Genomic DNA, 24,981 nt, shown 5'->3' with positions numbered 1-24,981 from the left:
GAAGCAGCCATGAAGGGCCCCTGAAGCAAGGATGATGAAGGCAAATATACGGTCAGAAGAGGTAAGTCTAAACTGTTATAAGTTCTCCCAGTGCCCAAAGCTTTGGTATTTCCACCCATACCCACCTGACTCCACTCCAGTTTTCTTTCCCAAGATCACTGTGACTGTGCAAAGGCACAGCCCTATGGAGCCCAGCTGTGCAGCAACCCCGGCAGCTCTCTGCCAAGAAACTTCTCTAGGGACTGTCTAGAAATAGAAAACTGGAATTATGGGGCAAACTCCTCTACTCTGAGTTAAGCATGCTACCACTCCATGGTTAAACATGCAGATGTGCACACAAGAGCCTGGAAGAGCTGAGTGCCTTTGATTTTGCTACCTTCTTTTCAATAAATTCTAATAATTATGATTAAGCTCATTGATTTCAATAAATGATTAATTTAATCTTACTTAACACATTATTGCAAAGTATCAGGACATGCCATCACTGCCAAGACCCCTGTGGCAAATAGTTCCTTCTCCAACTATTTCTAGCCTGGGGCTATCCTGCCCTGCTGCCCTCTCCCTCTTACGCACATGTTCAGACCAGCTCACCAGCTTCTGCAGCTGCCAGCAGCCCTGTATCCCGGCAAGGTGCAGAGGGAGGACAGCAATCGAGGAACCAGGGAAGAATTATTGCAAATTCCCACCTACACCTGCATAGCGTTTGGTGCACTCTGAAAGCTTTGCTCCCGCGTCTGCTGGGGACAAGGCAGTGCTCGGCAGTGAAGCTGGGTGGGATCTCCCTACTCCAGTAAGAGACCCTGATCCATACTGGCCCTTCCGTCATGCCAGCTAGCACACGTGTGGGTGTGTGTGCACAGTGTGCACAGGTAACCTAACAAAAGAATATAACACTGGAATGATTCAGTAGAAAAAAGCAAAAACCTACAGGACCTCTTCTGAAGGAAATATTCATAGCAAGATGGCCAACCACACAAATGCAGCACAACAGTACAGGTAAAAACCTCTCATGGTAGGGTTCAGCTTTCAGACCCTGGATATGCAGCCTGACCCTCTCACTGATGGTCCCAACTCCTCCTCTCTCCCTAAAGGCAATTTAGTGCAAGGGGAGGCTCAGAGGAGCCTGACCCTGGCTGTATCAAGAAAAAAACTCTGCCATCTAAAAATGCAAAGAAAGGGGAAGGCTATATTTAGCCCTCACTATCTATCATAGAACAAATATTAGCATGGCAGGCGTTTCTCAGAGAAGCCAATTCCCACAACAGCAGTCATTCGTAAAATGTACCATAAAAATGCAAACAACAGATATGATTTCAGAGGCTAACTGCATGTGGAAGGCTCTAGGTGACTGTTAACACCTCTGATTTTACAACAGCGTTGTCTTAAATGCTTTGTTTTGCCTTTCGAGTCAGGTTTAACAGAGGAACGAGATAATGGAAGAAAACTATTGCCTTAGCAGCTCAGCTTGCTCGAGTACTTGAGAGATTAGAGTTCTGCTCCAGCAACAGCACTGCCATCTGGGCTGGGAAGTCGCACCCGTGTACTTCAAAGCATTAGCTTTCTGCATTTTGATGCTCCAGGTACTGATCAGTCATCTTACGGGATGCAGCTACTCTCAGTGCAGCCCTGCCAGTGTTGTATGACTCTCTAGATATTTTATTAGCAATACAATCATCTTTCCTGTACTTTCAATTACTGCTTCCCATTCAACCATTGTCTGTTTCCTATGGAAAAGAACTAACACAGTCACAAAAGAGTGAAAGTCTTCTTTAAATGCCACACTGCTAAATAAACCTCTTCCTAGTGAGAGTACATAAATGCTTGGGTACAAAGGAGATCTGAGAGAAAAAGAATGTACTCTATCGCCTGCTTCCTCAGTCACTCTGCAACCTATGTTCTATAAATGCAAGGCTTCAGATGGCATTCATAAAATAAATAAATAAGCCCACTACTGACAAGCAGCAGCACATGCTTAAACGAAAATCCTAAAGAGACTGTATAAGAGAATTCCACCAAGGATTAATAAACAAATGTGATTAAAACTATCTACAGCTCTGGACTGCAGCCAAAATGCTGCCAGCAGTATTTGATATGTAAATGCTTAAAACATTTGCTATGTGCACAGCCGTTGATGCAAAGCCTCTATAGAGAGTTTCTTCATCTAATTAGAGATATTGGTTTAGCAAAATTTGGAGCTTATAAAAACCCTCAACATCTCATTATTCTTTTAAAATAGAATATTCATTTGTTTGGAATATTTTCCAGCTGTATCCCATGAAACCCTGAAACGCCTTTGGCTAATGAAAAACTCCAGCCTTGTATCAGCTAATAAACCCTACAGCTTTTATGATAATAAAATACTCACCACATGCACTCATTAAAACTTTTTAACTTGTTGCTTTTGACTTTCTTTAGCTATTTGCTAGGCATAAAGTTATCTACTCAATTTCCAATTATTTTATAGTGCAATTTCAACACAAGCATTTAAATGATCCAGGATCTTATCAAACACGCCATACTACAGTGCAGTCACTGGGTCTCTGATCCAGTAAAGCACTTAGCAGCATGTGCTTAACTGTAGCATATTTGTAACTCTTCTGAAACAATGTGACTTTCACACTATATTCTCATGAATTACTTTATGGGTAAGGGTCTATAAGTCCATGTGTTAGGAAGCAGCATGTGCAATGATTACACACAAAATTAAGACCAGAGAGCTGACCTTTAACTAATCTTAGATCTCTTAGGCACACAAACAACTTATTAAGGAGACTTTTCCAGGGAGGTCAACCCAGTTGTATCTCAGTTTGTCCACCTCACAGATGTATCACCCAACTCACCCATGGTTTGAGACTTAAAACACCGATGTTTACAAAACATTTTTAAAAAATCCCCTCAGTCCTGGGAATACCTCTGACCTGACTTAGGAACACACTTGTCTGTGAATTTTTCTGAGCATACCTACTGCTGCAATAAAAAGTGAAGAAATAAGAAAAACACTATGCTGTAACACCGTGCCATATGCAGCTGTTGTCGTCCCCCCCAATTTTAAAGAAACCTATGTATTTTACAGTAAAATTATAAAATGCGTTATTTAAAGTAGTTCTTTCACAAGATTAATTTTACGCAATCACTAAGCCTAGATTATATGCACGCTTATCAACAACGAATGTACTGAAGAAACACTTGAATAACAAGAGCTTCCGAAGCTCCCTCCAAATGTGCAACTGCACAGAACCTGGCACACATGGAAATAATCAAAGAAAACCAGCTACATGCAGGATGAACTATTCCCTAAATAACTTGGTGTTGATGCATTCAACTCAGAGGTGTTCTGCTAGAAAGGAAGGAAATGTTTCATCCTGATTTGTTAAACAATTTCCTATTTATTTCTCTACTTAAGTCTATGAATGATCAGCACATCACCACTGGTATTTTTTTTCCCGTCTTGCTAGTCCAGAGCTTGAGTGCCTGACAGATAGCCTTTGCTAAAAAGGCCTATAATTGCATATTTCCAACAAATATTTTTAAGAAAACGCAGAGATGTGTGTCTAACTTAGATAAGGGCTAGAAAATTTGTTGAAGGTATATATTGTAATAAAGCAAAATTCCTTTCCCACTACATTCACAAGATATGTCAGTTTAGCTGAACTGCATGTATGGAAGAAAGCTCATTTTTATCAATGCTGGCAAAAACTGTTTATCAAGCCTTGCTGGCATTCCCATTATTCATATTGGGAAATTAAAATAATGTAGATTGTTGAAGAGAAAATACAGCAACGTGGGGTTTAGACACTTCAAATTATAGCCTGATCCAAAATGTTTAGCATTTTTGGATAAGTAATCCAAAGTTTTGATGCTTACTCAGCATTATTGCAGCTCCAAACACAAGTTGGCTCTCCTAAACTAAAGTGCCAACCTTAAGTAATCAGATTTTGTTTTGGCATTGGCGCATTTCATATTCATAAGCAGAAGTTTCTGTTCGTGGACATTAAAAAAAAAAAAAAGAGAGACAACGTTGTGAAAGCTATTTAAGAGAGAGAGCTGCCATGTTTGCCTGCTCCCCACTTCAGTCTGTGTCTGCCTGGAGTACAAGCAATTTGTTTAGCCATATTTTAGTCTGTTTATCTTGGCCCTGGCACTTCTATAGCTCGTTTCCAGCCTTTTTTGGCTTTTGATCCCACCAACAAAAATCTGCAAATTGAAAAAAATAGCCTAACATACAACCTTCTGGTTTAATTTTTGTTCTCTGCAAAAGTCAATGGTTAAACATTATCACCCCCGCTGTGATTAACAGGCACATAAGGGATAAACCGTATATGTATTTTGGGTCTCTCTTGCCGTTGCAACATTCTCCAGCAGTAGAGTGGAAGGTGTCTGACTCAGGTCCGAGGGGGGGCCTATGGAGGGTGTCCTAGGTTACAGTGTAAAATGTGCTCAAAAAAAAGTATTCTATTACCATCTCCAGGAGCTGTTGAGACCAGGTGGGGCGGTGCTCCCTGCCTCCCCCCTCTGGACTATCTCCTGTCAATGGGCACAACAAGGCCTTATCGCCTGACCCATCGATAACTCGCTCCTGGGCTATCTCCTGTTAATGGCCCATCAAGGAACTGCCTCACGACTCCCCATCCCATTGTGAGATGCTCCGCCCGGGGGGAAGGAGCCAAGCATTCCATGCTAAATAAAAACTGAGATCAAAAACACCCGAGCAGCCTTCTTCCACTGGATTCCCAGAGGAGTTTTTCCCCCCACTGGAGTTCCAGAGGACAAGAGCTACCTACCTACCACTGGACCTTCGGGGGAAGACCAGACCCTTTTACCTGATCGCTGCTTCAACAGAACTACATCCATCCCTTCAGGAGGACTGCAGCCAGCATTTTATCGGACTGCTACTGCCACCCTAACAGGGTGTCAGGTTGTATTCCTGACTCTGTCAGTGTAAACCAGTGGGTTTTTTTTTTCCTGCCTTATGTTTTATATATATATATATATATATATATATATATATATATATATATATGTAAAGAATTGTTATTCCTATTCCCCATATCTTTGCCTGAAGGCCCGTTAATTTCAAAATTATAATAATTTGGAGGGAAGGGGGTTGCATTTTCCATTTCAAGGGAGGCTCCTGCCTTCCTCCGCAGACACCTGTCTTTCAAACCAAGACAGAGGGGCACAGCTGCTGCTCCCGAGCCCAGCCAGGATCCTCGGCAGTAATGCTACAGCTCAGCTCAACTCCGCTCTCCCCTGAGCAGCATAATCAATTACTTGTTCTTGTCCATATTTACTCTCCATGCCACACAGCAGACTTTCAGAAGACAAGCCAACAACAGTCATCACTCTGGTTCAAAATGAATTCTTCCCAAACTAATGATACGAAGGGAGCAGAAGCATCAGTGCACGCAGGAGCAGGTGAGCTTGCACATACTGTGAAGAAGTTTGTGGGAAACCTGTCACACATAGCCAGATGGGTTCAGACAAAGTACAATGAAGCCAATGTTCCCAGACAATTTAGCTGACCTTCCACTAATAACTGCCACTAATGCTTTAGTCAGCAACTTTCCAAGGTAGCTGTGGCTAGGGTAAAAGGAAAGAATTGTGATTTTCATGATAAAACTGCATTGGTTAGGTAGATGACATCAATGAGTCCAAGTCTGAATGTTTTTACTCTTTTTCTACTAAGGCTGTATGAAGTGATTGAATGCAGAGGGAAAAAGTAATGAACACAAGCTATCTGCTGAAATTCAGTGCAGAAAGGCTATTTTAATATTACACTGTCAAAGGCCTATCATACTTCACATTTCCATCTATAAGGAAGTTGAGTGTTGATGCAAATGACCATTTTGATAGTGAGCAGGAAGCAGTGTACCTGAACAGGTTAGCTACACAGCTTTAAGCCATGTTGCTATTCACATTGAGGTGCATGTTTAAAGAGTATTCATGCCCAGAATGCCTGAATTTAATGATGTTATTTACTTAATTTTAACCCTGCAAGGAAAAAAACCCCAATGTCTCAGGTGTTATTTTCTCTTTTCAGCATATTCCTATTTAATAACTTTTATGACAATATGGGTTTTCTCCCACCAGAAAAAATAACTTGTGGAAAGACAGAAAGATTGGTAAACGCACTTTCTGCCCATTATGCTATCAGGTGCATGTTGGAAGAAAGTAGTACACAAATTAACCATTATTTTGTTCCTTAAAATACTAATATTCTTAGTACCCTCAATAGCAAGACAAGTTTCCTCTCATAATTCCTTTAATCAATGAAAAAATACTTTTTTTCTATCATTTTTTCAGCTGATAAAGCCCTTTGCAAAAGACTGCACTTCATTCTGTTTTCCTATCTGTAATGCTCCAAAATCAGTGCAGTACACTCAGTTTACGCTAGCATAAGCCAGACCATAAACTTGGCTCTGTGTTCTTGGAATGGGCTATGGGAAATTGCAACAAAATTTTTGTGGTGTTTCCCAGTTTAGAGGCTGGGCTGATTAGGCTGTGAAGGTATGTTGTTAGCATGTGTGGATAGCATGTTAAAAGACAAAAATTAGCACTGTCTTCCTATGAGTCTGAGAACTGCTATGTTTTTCCTTGCTTATATGTTTCGTAGTAGGTAATTCTCCACAGGAAAGATTCCTGAACCACCGTGTTTCCATAAGGCCCATTCATTAATATGCCAGAGTGGCAGAAAATGTAATTGCTGACTGTTACTACATGACTTCTAACAGCTGCTGAACTGTATCTGCCAAGATAACTCACTTTTCACAAAGTTGCCTTTACCTGTTATTACAGTAACAAGCCATTCTATTACTAATCAACTGCATCAATGCAGAGATCAATATAGGAAACGACCACCTTTAGCAAGCTAACACAAACTCCTGATGGACTAAACCACAAGCCATCCTCCTGTCAATGCTAGGATATTATTTGTAAGGATGCAGCACTACAAAGAGTTAAGATAGACATGACTAGCCCATCTCAACAGAAGAACTGAGCCCACTTAAAATATTTGCTAAAAAACATCTAAAAACCAAACCAAACCAAAAGTAGTGAAATACTTGCCTAACCAGCTTTTAATACCCAAGGATATTTAATTATTAAAACTAAACATGATAGATTTTTACGTTTTTCAAAGCACTGGGGTTTTATTTAGTACAGAACCATGCTCCCTGCTTTTCGTTTTTTTCAGTGTTTGCGTGCTGTTGAATATTCACGTAGAACCTCATCTGCCTATACGATATACACCATTTCAATGAAAACAATAATCACTGATTAAATAAGCAAGTGGAGTGAGCTGCAGAAATGATCAAGTCCATCACTCAAATTAGTGAGACTTCGGTTAAAAGAAAAAAATCTAGATATTGGGCTGAACAGGATCTTTTTGTTTGTTTATACTGTGTATATTTTACATGGCATATATTATATTCAGTATTTTCTTCACCATCTCCAAAATTAAATTACCAATACTTTTGTGTATAAGAGAAGAAATTAAAATTAAATATGAGCATAGATTTAAAGCAACTGTTCACTTCATTGAATTTATACATTCCCGCATCCATCTGGAATTTTATTTGTACAAGTTGATACGAAAATAATATTTGCTCATTAGGTTGAATAATAATAAAAAATGCTCACTTTCTTACAAGAAAGTGGGAAGAAAGAGACCTAGAGAATGTTTTATGTGAAGTAAACTCAGTCACAAGCAGTATTAACACCGCCGCCTTCTCCATCCGCTCATCCTTGCAGAGCTTTGCTGCAGATCGTGGAGTCTGTCAGTCTGGGGGTGTGATACTGCTGTCCAGCTAGAGTGGAGACCCTCTGGCATCTGTGAATAAATGCCCTTCAGGAGGCACTTCCCTCCTGAGACATCTCACCTTGGGGCTAGGATCCTCACCGTCACATGCAAAAGGATTACATGAGGGTGACCCATCTACAAGCATCATGCTAGGCCAGGCTGCATGCCAGGGATGGATTCACACAGCAGATCCACCTCAGATTTAAAGTCCATCACTGTGGGCTTTGTGTTCCTCAATCAGCCAAAACAGTCTTGCAACTTAAGACTCATGAGAAATCTTTGCTTTTCAGGATACAGTTGCTAAGGTGCCACTTTTCCAGCTCAAATGTTAAATTTTGGTCATTTCTCAGTTTCTGAAACGTAACTCGCTCTTGCACTGTGTGCTCCCCATGGGCTGTGATTCACCCCATCACTCCACCCTCACCCATTTGTTACATCAGGAAATAAGAGCCATTCAGTCATATCTTCCCCACATCACTTTCAAAATCAGCACATGCCTGGCAAAACACTGAAGACTGATACACTGCAGGACTCGAGTGAAAACGTTCCTCCCCAAACGCTTGGCTCAGTGCTGAAGCCACCCCACCACAGCCCCTCTTTGCAGGGCCACCTCCTGGCTCCACGCAGGTGAAAGCGTGGCAGGGATGCTCCCAAATGCAAGGGTCCAGCACCTTCTGCAAAGCTCACCAGGCACATTCCCTGCTGCCACACAGCGCAGCGCCTACCCAACCCTTCACGTCAATAAAGAAATACAAAGCACTCATGCTAAGCTTGCAAGCAGCAGGAAACCTGAGACCACCGTCCCACTGCTGGAGAAGGGAGCAGGAAAGCCCTTTCTGAGAGGCCACAACATACAGCTTAGTCACTCGATGTTGGTATTGGGTCTTGCTATCTCCCTGCTTAATTTGCAGCATAAACCTAGACCAAAAGTGGTCAACATAGTCTCACATTGCTCTGAAAGCAGATGGTCCTTCTGAGGGAACACACACTCATCCACTAGCAGAGGGGCTATGTGGTGCTCTCTACATCAGGGATGCAGCCAAGAGCCCCTCCTGCTCCCGGCGAGACCCGCTACTAAGGCCCTTTCACAAACCTCATTTAAAAGTAAAGCGAATCAGAGTAAACCAGGCCCTTCCCAAAGCTCCTCGTGGGCCTGCCACTCCCTTTGATCCCTGAGCTGCTGAATCAACCTGTCGGAGCACATCAATTCAAAGGACTAGAAGGCAAAATGGGGAAAACGGGGTCAGGCTAATGGGATTTAACATTAATTCTGCACCAAGCCTGAAAAGATGGAAGAACAGGGCCTGGGGGGTGAAAGGGATAATGAACTGAGAGTTGATGGAAGGAAACTTAATTGGTTTTAACAACAGAAGGTCACATTTTGTTACCTTTATTTGGGTTGAGCAATAACCATCTTTTGACATTTTTGGCCAGCTGATGACCTGCCCTACTCTTCGTTGGCACTGTTTTGGAGTAAGTCAGTGAAGAAAACAGCACTGGGATGAGGGGCACAAACATGTGCCAGAGAGGATGTCTGAGAGAGAAAACTACAAAGGGAATTTATAGATCCATTAACTGACGTAACTGGGGCTGACGAGAAAGACAACTGGGAGGGTGGGAGGCTGGTGTTCCCACTCACTGCCCAACAGAGCTGCAAGCAATACAGTCTTATTTAATCACAAGATCACAAGAGAACCAGTGGTTCACTTCAACTCAAGAAAAGACTATTAAAAAAGGCATGTGAATTTTAAGTTAGGCAGTCTGTCACCAGCTGATCTCCTGACTCTGCCAAGCCCTACTGCCTAACAGACAGGAGGTGACCTGGAGCGACATCCTGGCTGCCTCTCCTCTCCCAGGTTGCAACGGATCACAAACCTGGAGGTCCTCCAGGCACTTTGTGGTAATACCCAGAACTAGTATCTCTTGACACACAGACTTACCAGTTCCTAATGTGGCAAAGAGTGCAATTATCCTGACTAAAGGTTAGGGATGCTTATGCCTACAGCTGGTTCATCAAGTAATGCTGAATGATGGATATAGTTGAACAGCGTACAGCAGGGTAGAATGTGTGCTACAATTAACTCTTTAGGGCCTCATCCCCTCCGGTCAGCCTGGAACTACAAAAGCACAGCCACGAACATAGTTAAGGGTACTCAGTACCTACTAGAAATACCATAGAAATGTATTGCAACTAACAGTAAGATGAGCAGAAATGAAGTATTCAACTGTAATAAGGTGCAACTGTAAAAGCCAACTAGCCACTAATTTGACCTCAGATTGCACAGCAAAATGCAGGTCTTGAATTTTCAGGTCAAAGCTTCCACAACAGCTGAAGTTTTGACTTTTTGACTAGTTGGCACTAGTCAGTACTATTGAAAAAAAACCAAAACAAACAAAACCTTGGGCGAAAGAGCCACATTCTGCAGCGCATCCCAAAGGACAAAGCATGCACAGAGGTGCCCTACTTCCTTCTGATCCACCAAAGCTCTGCAGCACTGAACATGCACACAGGTATTGCTTTCAGTCTACAGTGATGAGAGAGCTGAGCCAGGCCTCTTCTGCAGCATTTACAGACTGATGAAGTGGGGTTTGGTCCCTGCAGAAAAGAATGAAGGTGAAGGAGCCTCTTAAGCAACTCCCATGTAAGGGAGCACACTGGAAGATCTCAGCCTTGTGCTTCCCACCTCAGTCCTGCAACCATCCTCATCCATCACACAGCACCTGGAGCCTGTGGACTGGAGCATCAGCATGTGGCAAGGTCTCATGGACCTCACTGAGTGACAGCAGCAGGCAGACAGAGCAACACTGGCTGCCTCTGTACAAGGTTTTTCATAGAAGTTAATACAGTATTTCCCATCAGCACTCCCCATAAATCCCAAAGAGCGAGGCAGCTGGTAGCAAGCTGGCTCTTACCTTGCACCATGACTCTGGGGAAAAAGGGGTTTCCACTGGATCAGAGTAAAAGGAAGAGGCAGCTGGGACTGTACCCTCGTGCCACCCTTGCTCTGTAACCACAGTGGGTTACTACTGCATTTTACATATAATACAGAAGAGTTTTTTAAAAAATATTTGTTCCAAAGCAGCTTTAACTCTGTTGCAAAGTATTTCATTCAAATCAGCCCTTCAGCTCATTCACATGCAGTGATCCTGAATAAAAAAAAATGTCAAAGTGCATCATTTAATATCAAGACAAGACCAGAATTTACGTACAAATTGGTTGAAAAATCTTTAACATCAAATACCACTCAACTCCTAAATTTTAGCCCTATTTTGGAGGAAAAAAGTTAACCTATTCAGCTACTCCTCTTCTTTCTATTTCAATATCACCACTAAAAGATGGCATCAGAACAACATTTCTGCTTACCCTTTAATGGCCCTTTGGCTCGCAGATATTTAAGTGACTTGGGAAAGGTATAATAGCACATGTTGTTTCACCTTCACTTTGAACTACCACCAGATATTATTTTGCAGCTGTTTTAATGTAAGTGGCATCTGAAATCTAAACAAAGAAGTATCTTAATGGCAATTTCAACAGATTTTTAATTTCCTGAGAGAACTCAGTGAAGCCACAAAGGGAAAGCGTGTTTAAAATGCAATGCTATAATAGGAATGTTTCCCTCTTTCAAGAAGTTTTAGCTTTTAGAATTTGATAATGGTTTTATCGAACTTTCTAAAAAAAAAAAACCCCAGCAACCAAACCCCAAAACCCAGCTGAAGACAGTTTAAAGAGCTTCTGCTCAAAAGACCCACGTAAAACCACAAGGACCTGTTTCTCTGCAGCTTCTGTTATCCAGGTACCTCACAATTAAATCCACAGAGTAAAAGCCACTTGAAGCAAAGCTGCAGGAGAGTGCATAGAAGAGAAAGTCACACCTGGGGCTTCCCTAACGACCAACATCCCACTATCCTACTACACTCTCAAACCCCACTGGAGCTCCTTCACCAGGAATGTAATGAGCAGCTGAGTACCATGGGAAGGGCTTGCCGGTATGGACAGCTAGTAGGGAATTTTGCTAACCATGGATTTAAAGTACAAGGGCCATTCTGCATAAAGGACCCTTCTTTTGACTTAGCTACCCCTGACTATATGTCCACAAAGACAAGCTGTAAGTGAAAAAATAGGTTTCATAAATAACCCTGGAGCTGTGAAGGAGAAATAGCTGAGCTGGCAAGACTCCTCATGCTGCTCAATGCTGTCCTCAGCCCCAACAGATCAGTTACCCCTACAAAAATACTATTCTAGATACTATTCTAGCATCCTGAAGACAAAAGACCTAACTGTGTTGCCTAGGAATGAAAGGTGCACATTATCACAACATTTGTACTATCATTGTTTATAGATCAGGCTGAACGGTATCCAGTGAAGCCTGGCATTTAACTCTCCTTTAGGAGATAGACTTTTTTTCCCAGTCATAAATAAGTAAAATCAAATTGCATCCAGAAAGCAAATGGCAAACAGATGAAAACCCTTTGGCTCTTTGCTGGAGAACCTCCCTGTGAGCAGCCCCAGAGCCAAGACAGAAGAGAATAGGATACCAGCCAGGCAGCCCAGCAAGTGCTCAGATGTTGCAATGCCCATCAAACTGTAAAGCTTGGCATCTGGGGCTTTCATCTGCCCCGTGGTCCTCTGACTGGTCTCAGACACTGTCTCAGATGCTTCAGTTCACATAGGAAGAGACAAAGGGCTGAATGTTTAGCACTGTAATCAACAAGATAACTTGCCACCAAATACAAGGGTACTTTGAGTAATATTGCTATTCTAAAAATGTGCTTTATTGATGCTTCTTTAATCTGCATACACTGTAGAGATGCCTGGATAGCCAAACAAGTCTCCAAATTGAGGTGCATTTATTTCTGTTGCCAGACTGTGGCTGCTATGGAGAACATTTCAGAAGTACTAAATCTCCAATGAAATTATTAAGAGCTGCAGATGTCAGAATTCTCCAAAAGTAAAAGCTGCTTTATAGCCTTAAACCCAGGAGAGGAGGTGGAGAAAGAGTAATCTCAGCTGCTGTGGCTGCACAGAGAAAGGGTGGGCCTCCCATCACTAACATTTGCCAGGCTGAAGAAAATATTATGTTAACACCAGATGTAAATAAAATTCTTAAGCCATAATAACTTCAAAATTTCACCCCACCCATTTGTGACCATGTGCAAAACCACTGCTTTGCCAACCACTGATAATTTAACAGGGAAATGGACAGCAAACCAAAAAGATAATTTTCAAAATGTATATAAGTCTCAAGGAAATGTGCTGGCAAAGTGAGGAAAGAGGAGGAGAAAAGGTTATTTGAGGGATTTAAGAAAGAAGCACAATTGAAATTCTCAGAGAATGCAGATTCAAGAAAACCACTGATAAACTTCCTTTTTGGACAGGAAAAAAGATTCGCCATGAAGCATTAAGAGTGGATTGACGTCTGGCTTGCCAGATAAAGATATTCTGAACAAACAAAACCGCATACAATGTCAGCGACAATACTGAGATAAAAACCTCAGGCGCTGGCATCTTAACAGATGTTGTACTGCAAAAGCTACCTGCACTGTACTCCCATCTAGATGTACAGATATGATTTACCAGCGCTTCAGTTCAGGATAAGATTCAAAAGGGCACTTTAAAGAATGCTGTATTATTTGCCTAGTGCCTGGTACATTATTCTAGTGGAACAGCCTTAATTTCAGAGCAGCATTGCAACAGGTGGCTTCATATGGGGTGTAAGGTCAAATTCGGCCCTGAAAAGTCAGTATCCTTTATACAGGCTTTCACATCCAGCACCAGCTTACATACTGCCAGGAAGGAAATATCTGTAAGACACAGCTCTGAAGTCTGAATCTCAGTGAGACATAGAATCGTTAAGTCAAATTGATGAAAAGTCAGAAAAAGAGAGGGTCCAAGTGCCTTTTGAGCCAATGGTTTTAGTGATCCTATTTGCCATTATGCAGCTTCCATCAGCCCTGCTGGCTTTGGGATTTCTAAATTCATAACCATCAAGAGGGCACAACTGGGTCTCAGACATTTCTCATAAAGCTAGAGTGCTGTATATGAAAGCCAAGTTCTTTGTTTCCGTTCTAAGAAAAATTTTCCTGCATTTCCAATATTGCATTTCAAGCCTGCACATTGCAAAAGCCGAGAAGTTTTGCCAAAGCAGATGGAAAGCTCGAGTCTGGGTTTACTCAGTCCATGGAAACTGTATTCTCTCACTCTTATCTCCCAGTCATCTGCTTTTGGTCAACTGACCAGGTCATGGTAAATTTGACAGAGCAAAAATCACTCCTGATGTAATTTATATGGCGTGGCAGGTAGTCACCCATGTTTTGCAGGGGATTAATCTAGGCAGTTGCTGAAACAAGGAAATTGCTGTTCTCCCAGGTAGTTCTGGCACCTGAAAAATAACTTGACAGAGTGCTGAGGCATTTTTTCCCAAAGGCTGAACTTCTTTCTAAAGCCTGTTGGTTATAATTATTTCCACCTGCCACCAGAATGAAAACCTGAAGACCTATTCCCTCCATTCCCACCTTTTCACTCTTGGCAAACACTTTTCTGCCCAGGGACTTCATTCAGAAGTCACCATTTTGGTTTTGTATTAACCAATACTTCATCTGGCTGCTCACAGAGGAGAAGAATCTTAAATAATTAATTTTCCTCACAGCCATTTGGTTTTCAGTTTCCTTTCCTAATGTCCAAAGGTAGCAGTCCCAGTATAGCCCCAGTGCAGGACCTGGCCATGCTAAGTTACTAGAGATGAAAGTTGTGAAGACGATAGATGAGTGAAAGGACAGTTTTACGACTACTAGCTGTCTACCACATTCGGATTTGGCAGGAGTTCAAATAAAACTGTTGATTTTGGGTGGTTATCTTTGTTAACAACTCTCCTAAAGAGTCAGGAGTGTGGGTCTGCTGGAGGAAATGCAGGACTGACAGTCAAACTGCCTGTCTGCTGCTGGCTGATTGGGCTGGAAATACCAACCTGAGAAAACAGTTCACCTACTTCAAAGGGCATCCCTCAAGTTTCTAAAGGAGCATTTAAATCTTTAGATTAATATTGCTATTTAGCATTGACATTGTTACCTCAACCATCAGAGGACAACACAAAGAAACAAGAGCAGGTCAGTCAATAGTTCTTTGCTAGCTCATTTTTCTTAATTTCTGAGTGTGATTCTGACTGACAAAATATGATCTCCATGAATTACAGCAAATTGGCACCTGTTTAAAGGACCAGTCCCAGTCAGATCATCCCATTTACTCCCTGGAGTCTGTACCCACCCTTCCCCAGGTGCTATTTGTATTATGATACACATTTCCATTCAAGTTCCAGACCAAAACCTCTACTGAATGTGTCTCTTTTGACTGAGTCTTCACAACACAGGCTTTTATGGAAAATATGGCTATGCAACCTTTACCCTAAAATAGTGCCAAACAGCAAAACACAAGTAGCTTCACTGGTTTCTTTTAAGTTCCTTTGTTATACGTGATTGCTCCTAATTGAAAATGTAGTCGTATCTGAATTCCTGGCTCCATCAATAAGCCACTCTATTTTCTTACTATTCTGAAGCATTCCCCAAGCTTCTGCTACTAATTCTGCTTGACCTTTATTAAAGACCAAGCATTAGCTGGCAATTAGATTTGGTGATCCCTTTGGTGATTGAGGCTCAGTGATTTACTGTAAATTATAAATAGTTCAAATGTTTCATTATGTTTATTCTTTATACAAGCTTTGTGGCCAGGTAAGCACTGACATGACATTCACTGTTAAACGATCTCATTAAACTTCTTAATTTAAGTGGTGCAACACTTCACCTGCCACATTATCCAAGGACTCCTGCAACGCACATTAAACATTCAGCATCAATAGATGCTCTACCATAGTTCACCTTGTTGGGAGTGAAATTTCAGTCCCTGAACATAAGGTTGACTACCTGATGCTGTTTGTCAGAGACAATAAATAATGCAAATAGATACCCATGTAAAGTAAGAGGTTAAAGACATCAGTAGCTTTCCCACAGAGTTTCAAAAGAGGCTCTCAAAAGAAAAGACTTTAAATAATTGAAAAATTCCACTAAAATTAAACAAGTTAAGGAAAAGGAAGGAAGGTGCTGGTTTCTTTCATTTCTTTACAAATGCAATGACTGTGACAGATGATTTCTTGAGAACCCTGAAGGCGTGTGCCCTTTTTTAATTCACAATCCTGGAGCAAAAGGAGGGACAGCTACACAATCTCCCACCTCGGAGTCGCTTGTAAAGGTTTGTCTTTAGCCATTTCACCCCTTGTTTTCCTGCTGGGAATGTTTAATGGAGCTGAATGGAGACAAGGTTGGATAATGCACCACATCATTTCATGTAGGCCAATAAATAGCATATTGCTTCATGACCAAAGGGAAACACGGTATTTTTGTTGGAGGCACCCTTATGTCCAGAGTCTGTTTGCCAGCAATTTCTACTGCAGTAACAACTAGAAGCACATGGATTAGGACCTCCTTTGTGCTAGATGCTGGACCTACAGACTCCGCTTCCCAAACTAAACATTAAGACATGAGGAAGAATAACAAGGTATCTGAATTTTCCTGGCTTCCATATGTTTTATTTTACACATTTTTAATTGTTTTCCTCCCAAAATGAATGGTTCCAATATTTTTTTCCCACTGTCTTTATAGAGTATGATCCTTGACATCTGCTTCTGGATGTCTCTTCTGAAGGATGAAGGGCTCCTAGCAATTGTAATGTAGCCTATGAACATACCAGACTGCTCCCCAGACAGATTTAGGCTTCATCATATAGTATTAACCCCACATGCTGAGTGTGTTCTTCTGGTTTATAAGGCTGGATTAGCTTTTATTATCAGAAGAGAAGTTAGTAAAGGTTTCAGTGTTACAGATGGAATGGCAGATGGGAATCAAAAGCTTAATGTGAAGCAGCTCTGGATAAAAATTATTAATCCACGAAATTCATATGTTCTTATGCAGGGAAACCTAGCAAAAACCACGGCAATATGACTAACCAGTGAGAGAAGTGTAAACTGCCCCTAGCCCATTATCTGACAAACCATGGCATGAAGTCTGAGAGAAGGAAAAAAACCCTCAAACACCCTATTTACTATTTCCTGGAAAAACAATCAGCTCTCTATGGGGTATGCAGAGAGGTAGTGCCTTCCTAAAGATTATAAAGAATATTAATTTATAGCATCTCCACTATGAAAATGAAATGGACTTACATATATATTTGATGAGATAACGTTTTCCAGGGTTTATAGCTGTAATATTCCATATTCAAAAAAATTTAACAGTACCTATAAGTCACTGCCATTAAAGTTGTAGTACTGAAAAAGGCTTTTTACTTTTTGTTGAAGTGCATGGTGTGGAGAGGAAGCACATTTCCATCAGTTCTGGTAATAGAATACTTTGACAGAAAAGGAAGCAAGCACTTCCGATGCCTGCTTGGCTGCCGAGAGCCCACCGTGCAGCTCTGACAGCGGCTGCAATGGAGAAGCATGACCTTCGAGAATTTCCCCTATGAAGAAAAGAGTGCCTGGAATTCTTCCAGCTGAATGGCACTTGTTCACAGTTTGAATGACTGCAAGACACCACAGCATTATTACAAAGAATCCATTAACACCAAACTGACTACAGTCTACTCAACAAATCTGTGATTGTTTATGGCCATGTCTATAAGGGACTGATCCCATTTGGCCTTGTGATTTAACTTATTCCACAGGGAACTAAGACCATTTGAGACTGCCACAGGTCACGGCCTAAGCACGACAAGATGTTTAGAATGGATGCAACACCACAGAAGGATAGCTGGATACACATGCTGGAACTAGCCTATAATTATACTAGACCTCCAGCAATTATTTTCCTACAATTTATCTTACTTGTTTTGAAGTGCCATCACCTTCCTATTCCTTTATGGTCTTGCAACAGTCTACTTTCTATCATCAGTGCAGCACTTCTCACCAGGAAAGTGAACGATCAGGAACGACAAGCTAGCTTTTCCCACAACTCAAGAGATATACAGAGAACTACATACTCTCCCTTACAAGCCAGATAATGTGCCAAAATTGTTAAGTCTCTTCCTGTTGGACACCAAAAGTGTTTAAATTTGATGCAATGTGAAATATGGTGTTTTCTTAATTCAACCCCCCATGTTCCAATATCAATGCAACCTCTGTGACTCTTGTGCTCTTCCCTAAATTTTCTCCCCAAAATCTGTTGCATTTCACTGATAGTGTTTAGAAACAGGCACCAGCAAGAAAACCTTTTTTAGTTCTCACAAAAATCCTTCCTAAGGGATATGCTCATAGTTATTTCCATTTTTCACTTCAGTGGGGATTTCTGTCCGAGTAGCAGCTTCAGGAAGGGATCGATACTTAAGAGAGAGATCTTGTTGAAACCTAATCAGCAAAACGCAGTGAAAGCATCTAATATATTTCTTTTCTATGAGTATTAAAAGCATGTATGTCATCACTCATCAGAAAATCACCCAAGAAGGTTACTTCCCCTTTCATCAATTCATTTCAACATACAGTGAAACAGAAGTCACAAGGAGAATTTCCTCTTTCCCTCTTCTTGGTAATTCTTAGTCTAAAACCAATGGTTTAGGGACACTTGTTTTTTTGGGGGGGTTGGTTCTTTCATGTTTGTGGGGTTTTTTTTGTTTGTTTGTTTGTTTTTTTTTTAAAGAGAGTATCTATTTTTGCACCATGTAAGTAAGCCTTACAGAATGGAACTGTGGGGCCTGGGTTATGTAAATCCAGAAAGAATATAATTTCACTTAACTTCATGACCCTTGTCATGTGGTGGTGTGTAAAGCTCTTTGCCTGATGCCTTCTGAATAAAGATATTCAGGCAACAGTTGGTGCTGAAGATATAATTGACTCCTAGCAACTTATTTGTCACTTTGACTATCATTATCCTCTGCAGAACAAGTACTAAAAAAAGGAAGAGGAGAACATTACCTTCACTGAATTTATATTCATACCTTCAACACTTTCTGAGACATCAAATCAAACTGTTGATCAGAGCCCTAGGAGGAAGGAATCTCTCCATGCCTGGGATCCGTTTCCTGAGCTCCAGTACTTCCTGCTACTTTACTCATCCTCTCTTGCAGGCGTCCCTTGCTGGAAATAATGACTAAATAGAGCAGCCCCTGCTTCCTCAGTGGAAGTGAAGAACCAGTGCTTCTAGCCTGCTGACAGCCGCAGTCCCTCCTAGGTAAGTGTCAGACACACGGGGTACAGTAGCGTGATTGTCTCCTTGGCTAAAGTGTGGCTGTCAGACACCAGCCTTGCCAAGAGGAGTCTTCTGCTGTAAGACAGAAGAAACTGGCCCTCTGACCTCTGCTTCTTGCTGCACAGCTTGGACATTTCATCCCTTATATCCTTCAATATGTATTTCCTTTAGGAACAAAACATGTACATTCTTAAAATACTGTACCTGATTGGGTAGTCGGCAGCACTGAGGTTAATGAAGAAATCCCATGGCCAGTCATTCATCTCCATTAAGTCCCTCATGGTCTGCAGGTAGGTGGACAGAAGACTTGCTCCTCCCCATATAGTTGCCATTCTCCAAGAAGTGACTCTCACATTTGGGTACTGGTTGGCAAACTGGAGCACTTGCCGGTGCAAGTAATTGGATCTCTTTACAGGAGAAAAAAGTAATACATTCAAGTTACTCTGTCCAAAATTATCCGTCCCTGTATTCACTAACCACCAACTCGACTTCTTGACTCACTGAGCATTGCCACTGCTTTTCCCTCACTTAGTGCACAACCTTCTTTTGCTAAACTCTAATTTGGAAATGTACACAGACTCCTGTTTAATTCTTTTTATTACAACTACAGTAATCACTAATCACGTAACTAGCTCTTATTTATCATTTGTCATCAGTAGATCACGAAGTGCTTTCATAAAGGAGGCGACTGTTACTACCTCCCTTTCACAGTGTGCAGTAGCTTGCCCAAAGCACCTCAGGTCAGCTCTCCATCCAGTAGGCCACTATTGTCACTCTGCATCAACTTATCAATTACTGTTAACTATATGTACAACAGACAGACATGGATAGATACTTATAGACTTATAAGGAGTAATGAAGACTGTTACATAGAGAAGATAACAAGAAAAAAAAAAGAAAAAGAGGCTTCAAACATATAACAGATGGACAGACAAAAAGTGACATGCACTCTATGCAGCAGAGGTAAAGAGAAGATGAAGAAGATGACAAACATGGGTAGACTGACAGATGGCAAGACAGGCAATTTATAACCAGTGATATATTACCTTGTCAACATGAATGTAATAAAAATGGTCTTTATGGTAAATAGCCTTAAACATGCGTTGGAGCTGCCGAGAAGCTCTGCCATGAACAACCAAGACAAATGCGATCCTGACTGGGTTGGCTGGCATGTATTCTACGGAGTCCTCATCCCACTGTACATTGTTGTTGGCTTTTCCTGTCAAAAACAAAACACAGGACATCTCTGAGTGTATCCACAGGGCAGGGGTGCAGGGTGCAGTACACATTTCACCTCAGCTCTTTCTTCAAAAGCAGTTCCTAAGGAGAAGCAAGAACTCACGAGGGGTGCCAGCCTGCATGCCATCAAGATCGTACCCCTCTCCTCCATTATCGTACAGGGCCATGGCCTCACGGGCAGCAGCCATGCCAGCCTTCCCCATGCAGCCCTGGCTGTGTGCCTCAGCCTGGACAAGGCTGCACGAACACAGATAACTACCCAAATGTTTATGAGTCAAACCAAGCTCTCTACCTGGGTAGCATATGTGCATCTTCAAAGGAATCACCTCAAAGTTTCTAAGCACTGTTCAAAGTATTCAAAAAATGCCAAGGCCAACTTCTCCCCAGGTCCCCTAGAAATGAAAGCCCCCATTTATCAAAAGATGCTGGTCTCATGATCAGCACAGCTCTGCTGAGAAGCTGGTGAAACTCTGCTACTTGATAGCTGCTGAGGATTATCTTGACTGATACCGTTTGTAACAGCAGATGTACCCTGGAACACTTAAATGACAACCCGTGTATCTTCACTTTTTCATGTAGAAGAGGGGGTCTTGCAATCCTATTTAAAAGTTATGTTCATTTTTATTTTAATGGAGGAATTTCAGGTCTCCATTTTCTAAAGCAAACATTGCAGTGTAAGGTTAAGACAGGATGTACTGATTAACTGAAGAGCTGGAAGGAAATTTTTACTCAGGAATTTTAAGTGCTTTCGTTTTGGTCTGTATAACAGCTCTTCAACACAAAAACCTCAACACAATGTAAGAAAAATACAATTTTATCCAAAAACTGACATTGACTCTTCAGTTAAACAACCCCTTGAGTGCTCTGACCTTATAAGGTCCTTCCTCAACAAAAATGATTTAGGAAGAAGCTGAAATTTTGACTATAAGAAGAACAAGGAAGGAAAGTGCCTCAAAGCTCAAAAAACCCCTCTTGACCCAATTTTCCTCTTGCATATTTTAACTTTTTTTTTCTTTTTTAATATCACTGTCTCAAAAATTACTTAGTCCCATCCACCCCACCCCCGGTACAATTTTTCAAAGTGCTGAGATCTGAGTTGTTCCTTTGGTTTATTTCCTCTAAAAGGTGAATCAATTTGACAATCTCAAAAAGTCTGAATTTCTGATTATACTGAAAATACTCATTTAATTTTCGGAAATGCATGTGAAAACGGGCAGGACTCAAATGTTCGCTTTCCACTACAAGCAAAGGCTTGGAAATAGCCATGCATGAGCTGAACCAGCTAAAAGCAGCAGCTGCAATCATGTGCGAGAATGTTAACACACGTGCCTTCAACCATACACAATGCTTTGGCCAAACAGGATACTTCAAACTCAATGCACACCTATGTTCTCAATAAATAGCCAGCTCAACAAAACTCCCCAGCCAGGCTAGCAACCACAGGTGGGACAGATTTTAACTTGCTTTGTTTGAAAGTGGTGTCTCCACTGTCCTACCAGGAAAACAACAGAATTAGGTTTTACACTCTTTTATAGTAACTACTAATCACCTTTATGTTTTTCCTCCTCATCAGAAAATCTGCTTTTTCCCTACCTTCCCAACAAAAGCCTCGTGAGCCAATGAAGTGAGTTAGTTGATTCCAGGTGTCCAGGGCAGACATTCACACTATTAGAGGTTAGAATTTCCTAACTGACTTGAATTCGAAGGAATTCAGAAAAAGACCCTCAGTAAACCTGTGAGTATGAGAGGTGGATCTTCTAACAGCTAATGAAACCCTCAGGCTTGAAAATGTGAAACCCTGACCCTCACCCATCCTCTTTTCATCTTCTCATGGATCCTCTGTTTCTTCCTAAAAACACCAAGGAGAGTATCTGGATAACCCGTACCCAGTTTCTGCACCAGTGCCTTTTGGGATGCTCCCATTCTCCTCCCACCTCCACATACCCACCATTTCAAGACTCCTTTTGCAGACAGTGGGGACACAATAGGCTTGTACTAGGTTACAGCACAAACTTGAGGCTGCACCTGGGCACAGTTATCAGGCAGCGGGAGTACAGCCATGAAGTCCACTGTGCCTTCCAAAACTTCTCCTACAGTTATTAAAAAAAACATGCTCGTGTCTCTTTGATTTCATACAAGGAACAAGAAAGATGATATTTGCCAAGTGTGAAGAAAGAATAAGCGAGAGGGAAAGATACTTTTTCCCAGGTTTTCGAAAGTGGAAACATATGTTGATAAAAGTAAACAATACCAACAGCTTGCTTTGTTTAAATGTATCAATTACAAAATAAAAGTCGGACATAGAAAAAAGGCTTCTGCCTAATCCTTCTTGTTGTACCTTCTCCTAAAGTGAGTAGCATGAACTCAGGAAAAACAGACGAATAGAGCACTGTTTCAGGTCACCAAAACAATTTGATCCCCTTGATTTTACTGAACTGCCCTTGAGTAATTGAAATACTCCTTTTAGACAACCACAAGAGAGCGATCCTGCTGCAATGGGAGCAGCACATCCTAGAAAGGGATGGTTTCAATATCTCCCATAACCCTCCCTTCAAGTTTCTCCTCCCCAGCAGTGCTTCCCTAACACACTTGCTTTAAGTCAGAATCTGTTTTTTCCATCCTGGAGGTCCAGGAAAGTTGTATGCCTAAAAGGTGTACCCAGCCTCCAGAATAAGGCTCTTTGCTGGACTACATAAAGGGCTAAAGGGCAGCTATGTGCCTATCCAGGAATATACATAGATACTGTACATTAAAGAGCCTACAAAGTCCCAGAGGCTCGCTGCCGCATGTAAAAGACCCTTACCTCTGTCTATCCCCTCAAGGAACATCTATCTGCAGTAGTACTGCTCATAAATTAATCCAACTTTATTGCCCTCAGTTGTATTCAGACTGTCCATCAGGAAATTCCTAGCCCCATGAGTCACTCTTAACTTTAAATGGCACATCAACAACCCTCCACCACTAATTCAGTAAGACTCAGATGAACGGCATTAAAAATTTTTTAAAAAGCTTAAATTTCATTTATTCTATCATTTTCAGTTTGTTTATTATGGCCATTTGCCTATGCTCAGTTCTGATGAGCTTCCCAATCTGTGTGCTTAGGGCTTTTGCACAGCGAAAGGGACAGAAAAGGACTCTGAAAGAAAGAAAGCATGCTTGCAAGGAGAACTGACAGGGGCATGAAAGGCAATTACCAAAACAACCCATTTTTCTTTTAAACTGCTTTGATTTGAAGCTGATGATGTCCCATCAATAGATTGAAATATTTTTAGTGGTTTTCATTAAAATTTTGGATACCTCTCTTCTGAAATTAGTGGTTTTCTGTAATGATACTCAGAAGGTGAGGGGAGTTTAAAATAGCCATATTGTGGGTCTTTTATTTTAAACTAACTTGCTTTCAATACCCACACTATTATTTATCTAGCAATTACTGAGAACAAAATCCACGCAAATTTTACCTGAAATGCCACCTCACTTCGTCAGGTTTCTCTAATAAATTCCTGCAGTGACTTATTTTCCTCTCTGCTATTTTCCTACTCTAACCTCTATTTCCACGTGCTCCTTCCTTCCTTCTCTTTTAGGTCTAGATTTTTATAGTCCCATTTTCCACCTGTATACTATCATGGCTTTTTTAATCTAATCCTATTCTTGGCTGCCTGGAATTTCACAAAGGTTAGAATGTTGTATTTTTTCCATCTGTCAGAATATCTGCTACTTCTGCTCTATACTGTTGCTTCCCTGGTTTTAGCCTGTGGCTGATTAGCACCCTCTGTTTTGTGGACTGCTCCACTGATAAAGAACCATCCTAGTTTGCAAATAAGGTGAAATTGGCAGGAAACATTCAATTCAGTGTCTGCTTGCTAAAAAACACAGTAGGACTTCAGAGCTCTATGAATCATGTCAAGATTGAATGGCTCTAGCCGCTGCATTTCTATAAAACTTGTACATACCAAAGTCTTGCACATCGTGTTAATGCCTGCGTATTAATGGCCTGCCTCTCACGTAGAAACGCATCCCCTTCTGGACAGAAGACACAGAAGATGCATCAGATGATTTCACTTAACATTGTACCATTCAGCAATGATTAAAATCCAAAAGAATTTTAAGACAGTATTTGCATTTGATAGCTGCTTCAGTGCCACCACTACATTGCCATTTGCCACATGCACTAAAGCTCACTCAGGGTGCTCATTCAAGTGCCCTCCACCCTCAGCGACTTCAGTCCAACAGAAGGCAGCTGCCAAGATCACCTTTCTCTCCTTGGTGCCAAAGAGCCCTTGACAACATTTTCACCTCTGTTCACTTTTCTCCTCTTCGCCCACCAGGTACAGAGGAGTCACAGGCAGCTTCACTCCTCTGCAGCACTCCCTGCACTCACACGTGTCACCTCTCCATGCGCCTTTCCAAGGAAAATGAGTCAAGCCAACACAGGAGAATTCCTATCTTCTCCTGCACTGGTCACTTGGATACCTCTCTTCTGAAGAGCCTCAGTGGGACTGCAGCTGAACCCCAGCTCACCCAGAGAGCTTCCCGGACTGTTGCATTGCCTGTCGAGTGAACTTGCCTACATATTTAGGGAATCCCCTTTTTCTAGGATAACTCAAGCATAAAATTACATTATAAAATGTAATAAAAAGCCCACAATGTTAATACAAGGTAAAACAAAAACTGTGAAGAATATTATGTTACAGTTACATCTTGGGAGCACAGCTCTAGCCTCT

At 41.4% G+C, this 24,981-nt stretch overlaps 1 protein-coding gene across 3 annotated transcripts in view; it reads right to left on the bottom strand.

Moving 5' to 3' along the window:
- The window catches only part of XYLT1 (xylosyltransferase 1), a 200,362-nt gene that overhangs the window by 42,968 nt on the left and 132,413 nt on the right, over positions 1-24,981 (bottom strand). For all 3 annotated transcript variants that reach the window (XM_086472989.1, XM_086472990.1, XM_086472991.1), the window contains 2 exons: positions 20,068-20,240; positions 19,226-19,428 (listed from right to left, as the gene is read on the bottom strand). In XM_086472989.1, coding sequence (XP_086329115.1) covers positions 19,226-19,428; positions 20,068-20,240 — 376 coding nt within the window. The remainder of the gene's footprint in view (positions 1-19,225; positions 19,429-20,067; positions 20,241-24,981) is intronic.

This window comes from Leptosomus discolor, chromosome 14, assembly GCF_034619465.1.
Source record: "Leptosomus discolor isolate bLepDis1 chromosome 14, bLepDis1.hap2, whole genome shotgun sequence".
NCBI classification, from domain to species: Eukaryota; Metazoa; Chordata; class Aves; order Leptosomiformes; family Leptosomidae; genus Leptosomus; species Leptosomus discolor.
The sequence above is the reverse complement of the archived record's forward strand: the minus strand, read 5'-3'. Positions and strand labels throughout refer to the sequence as shown.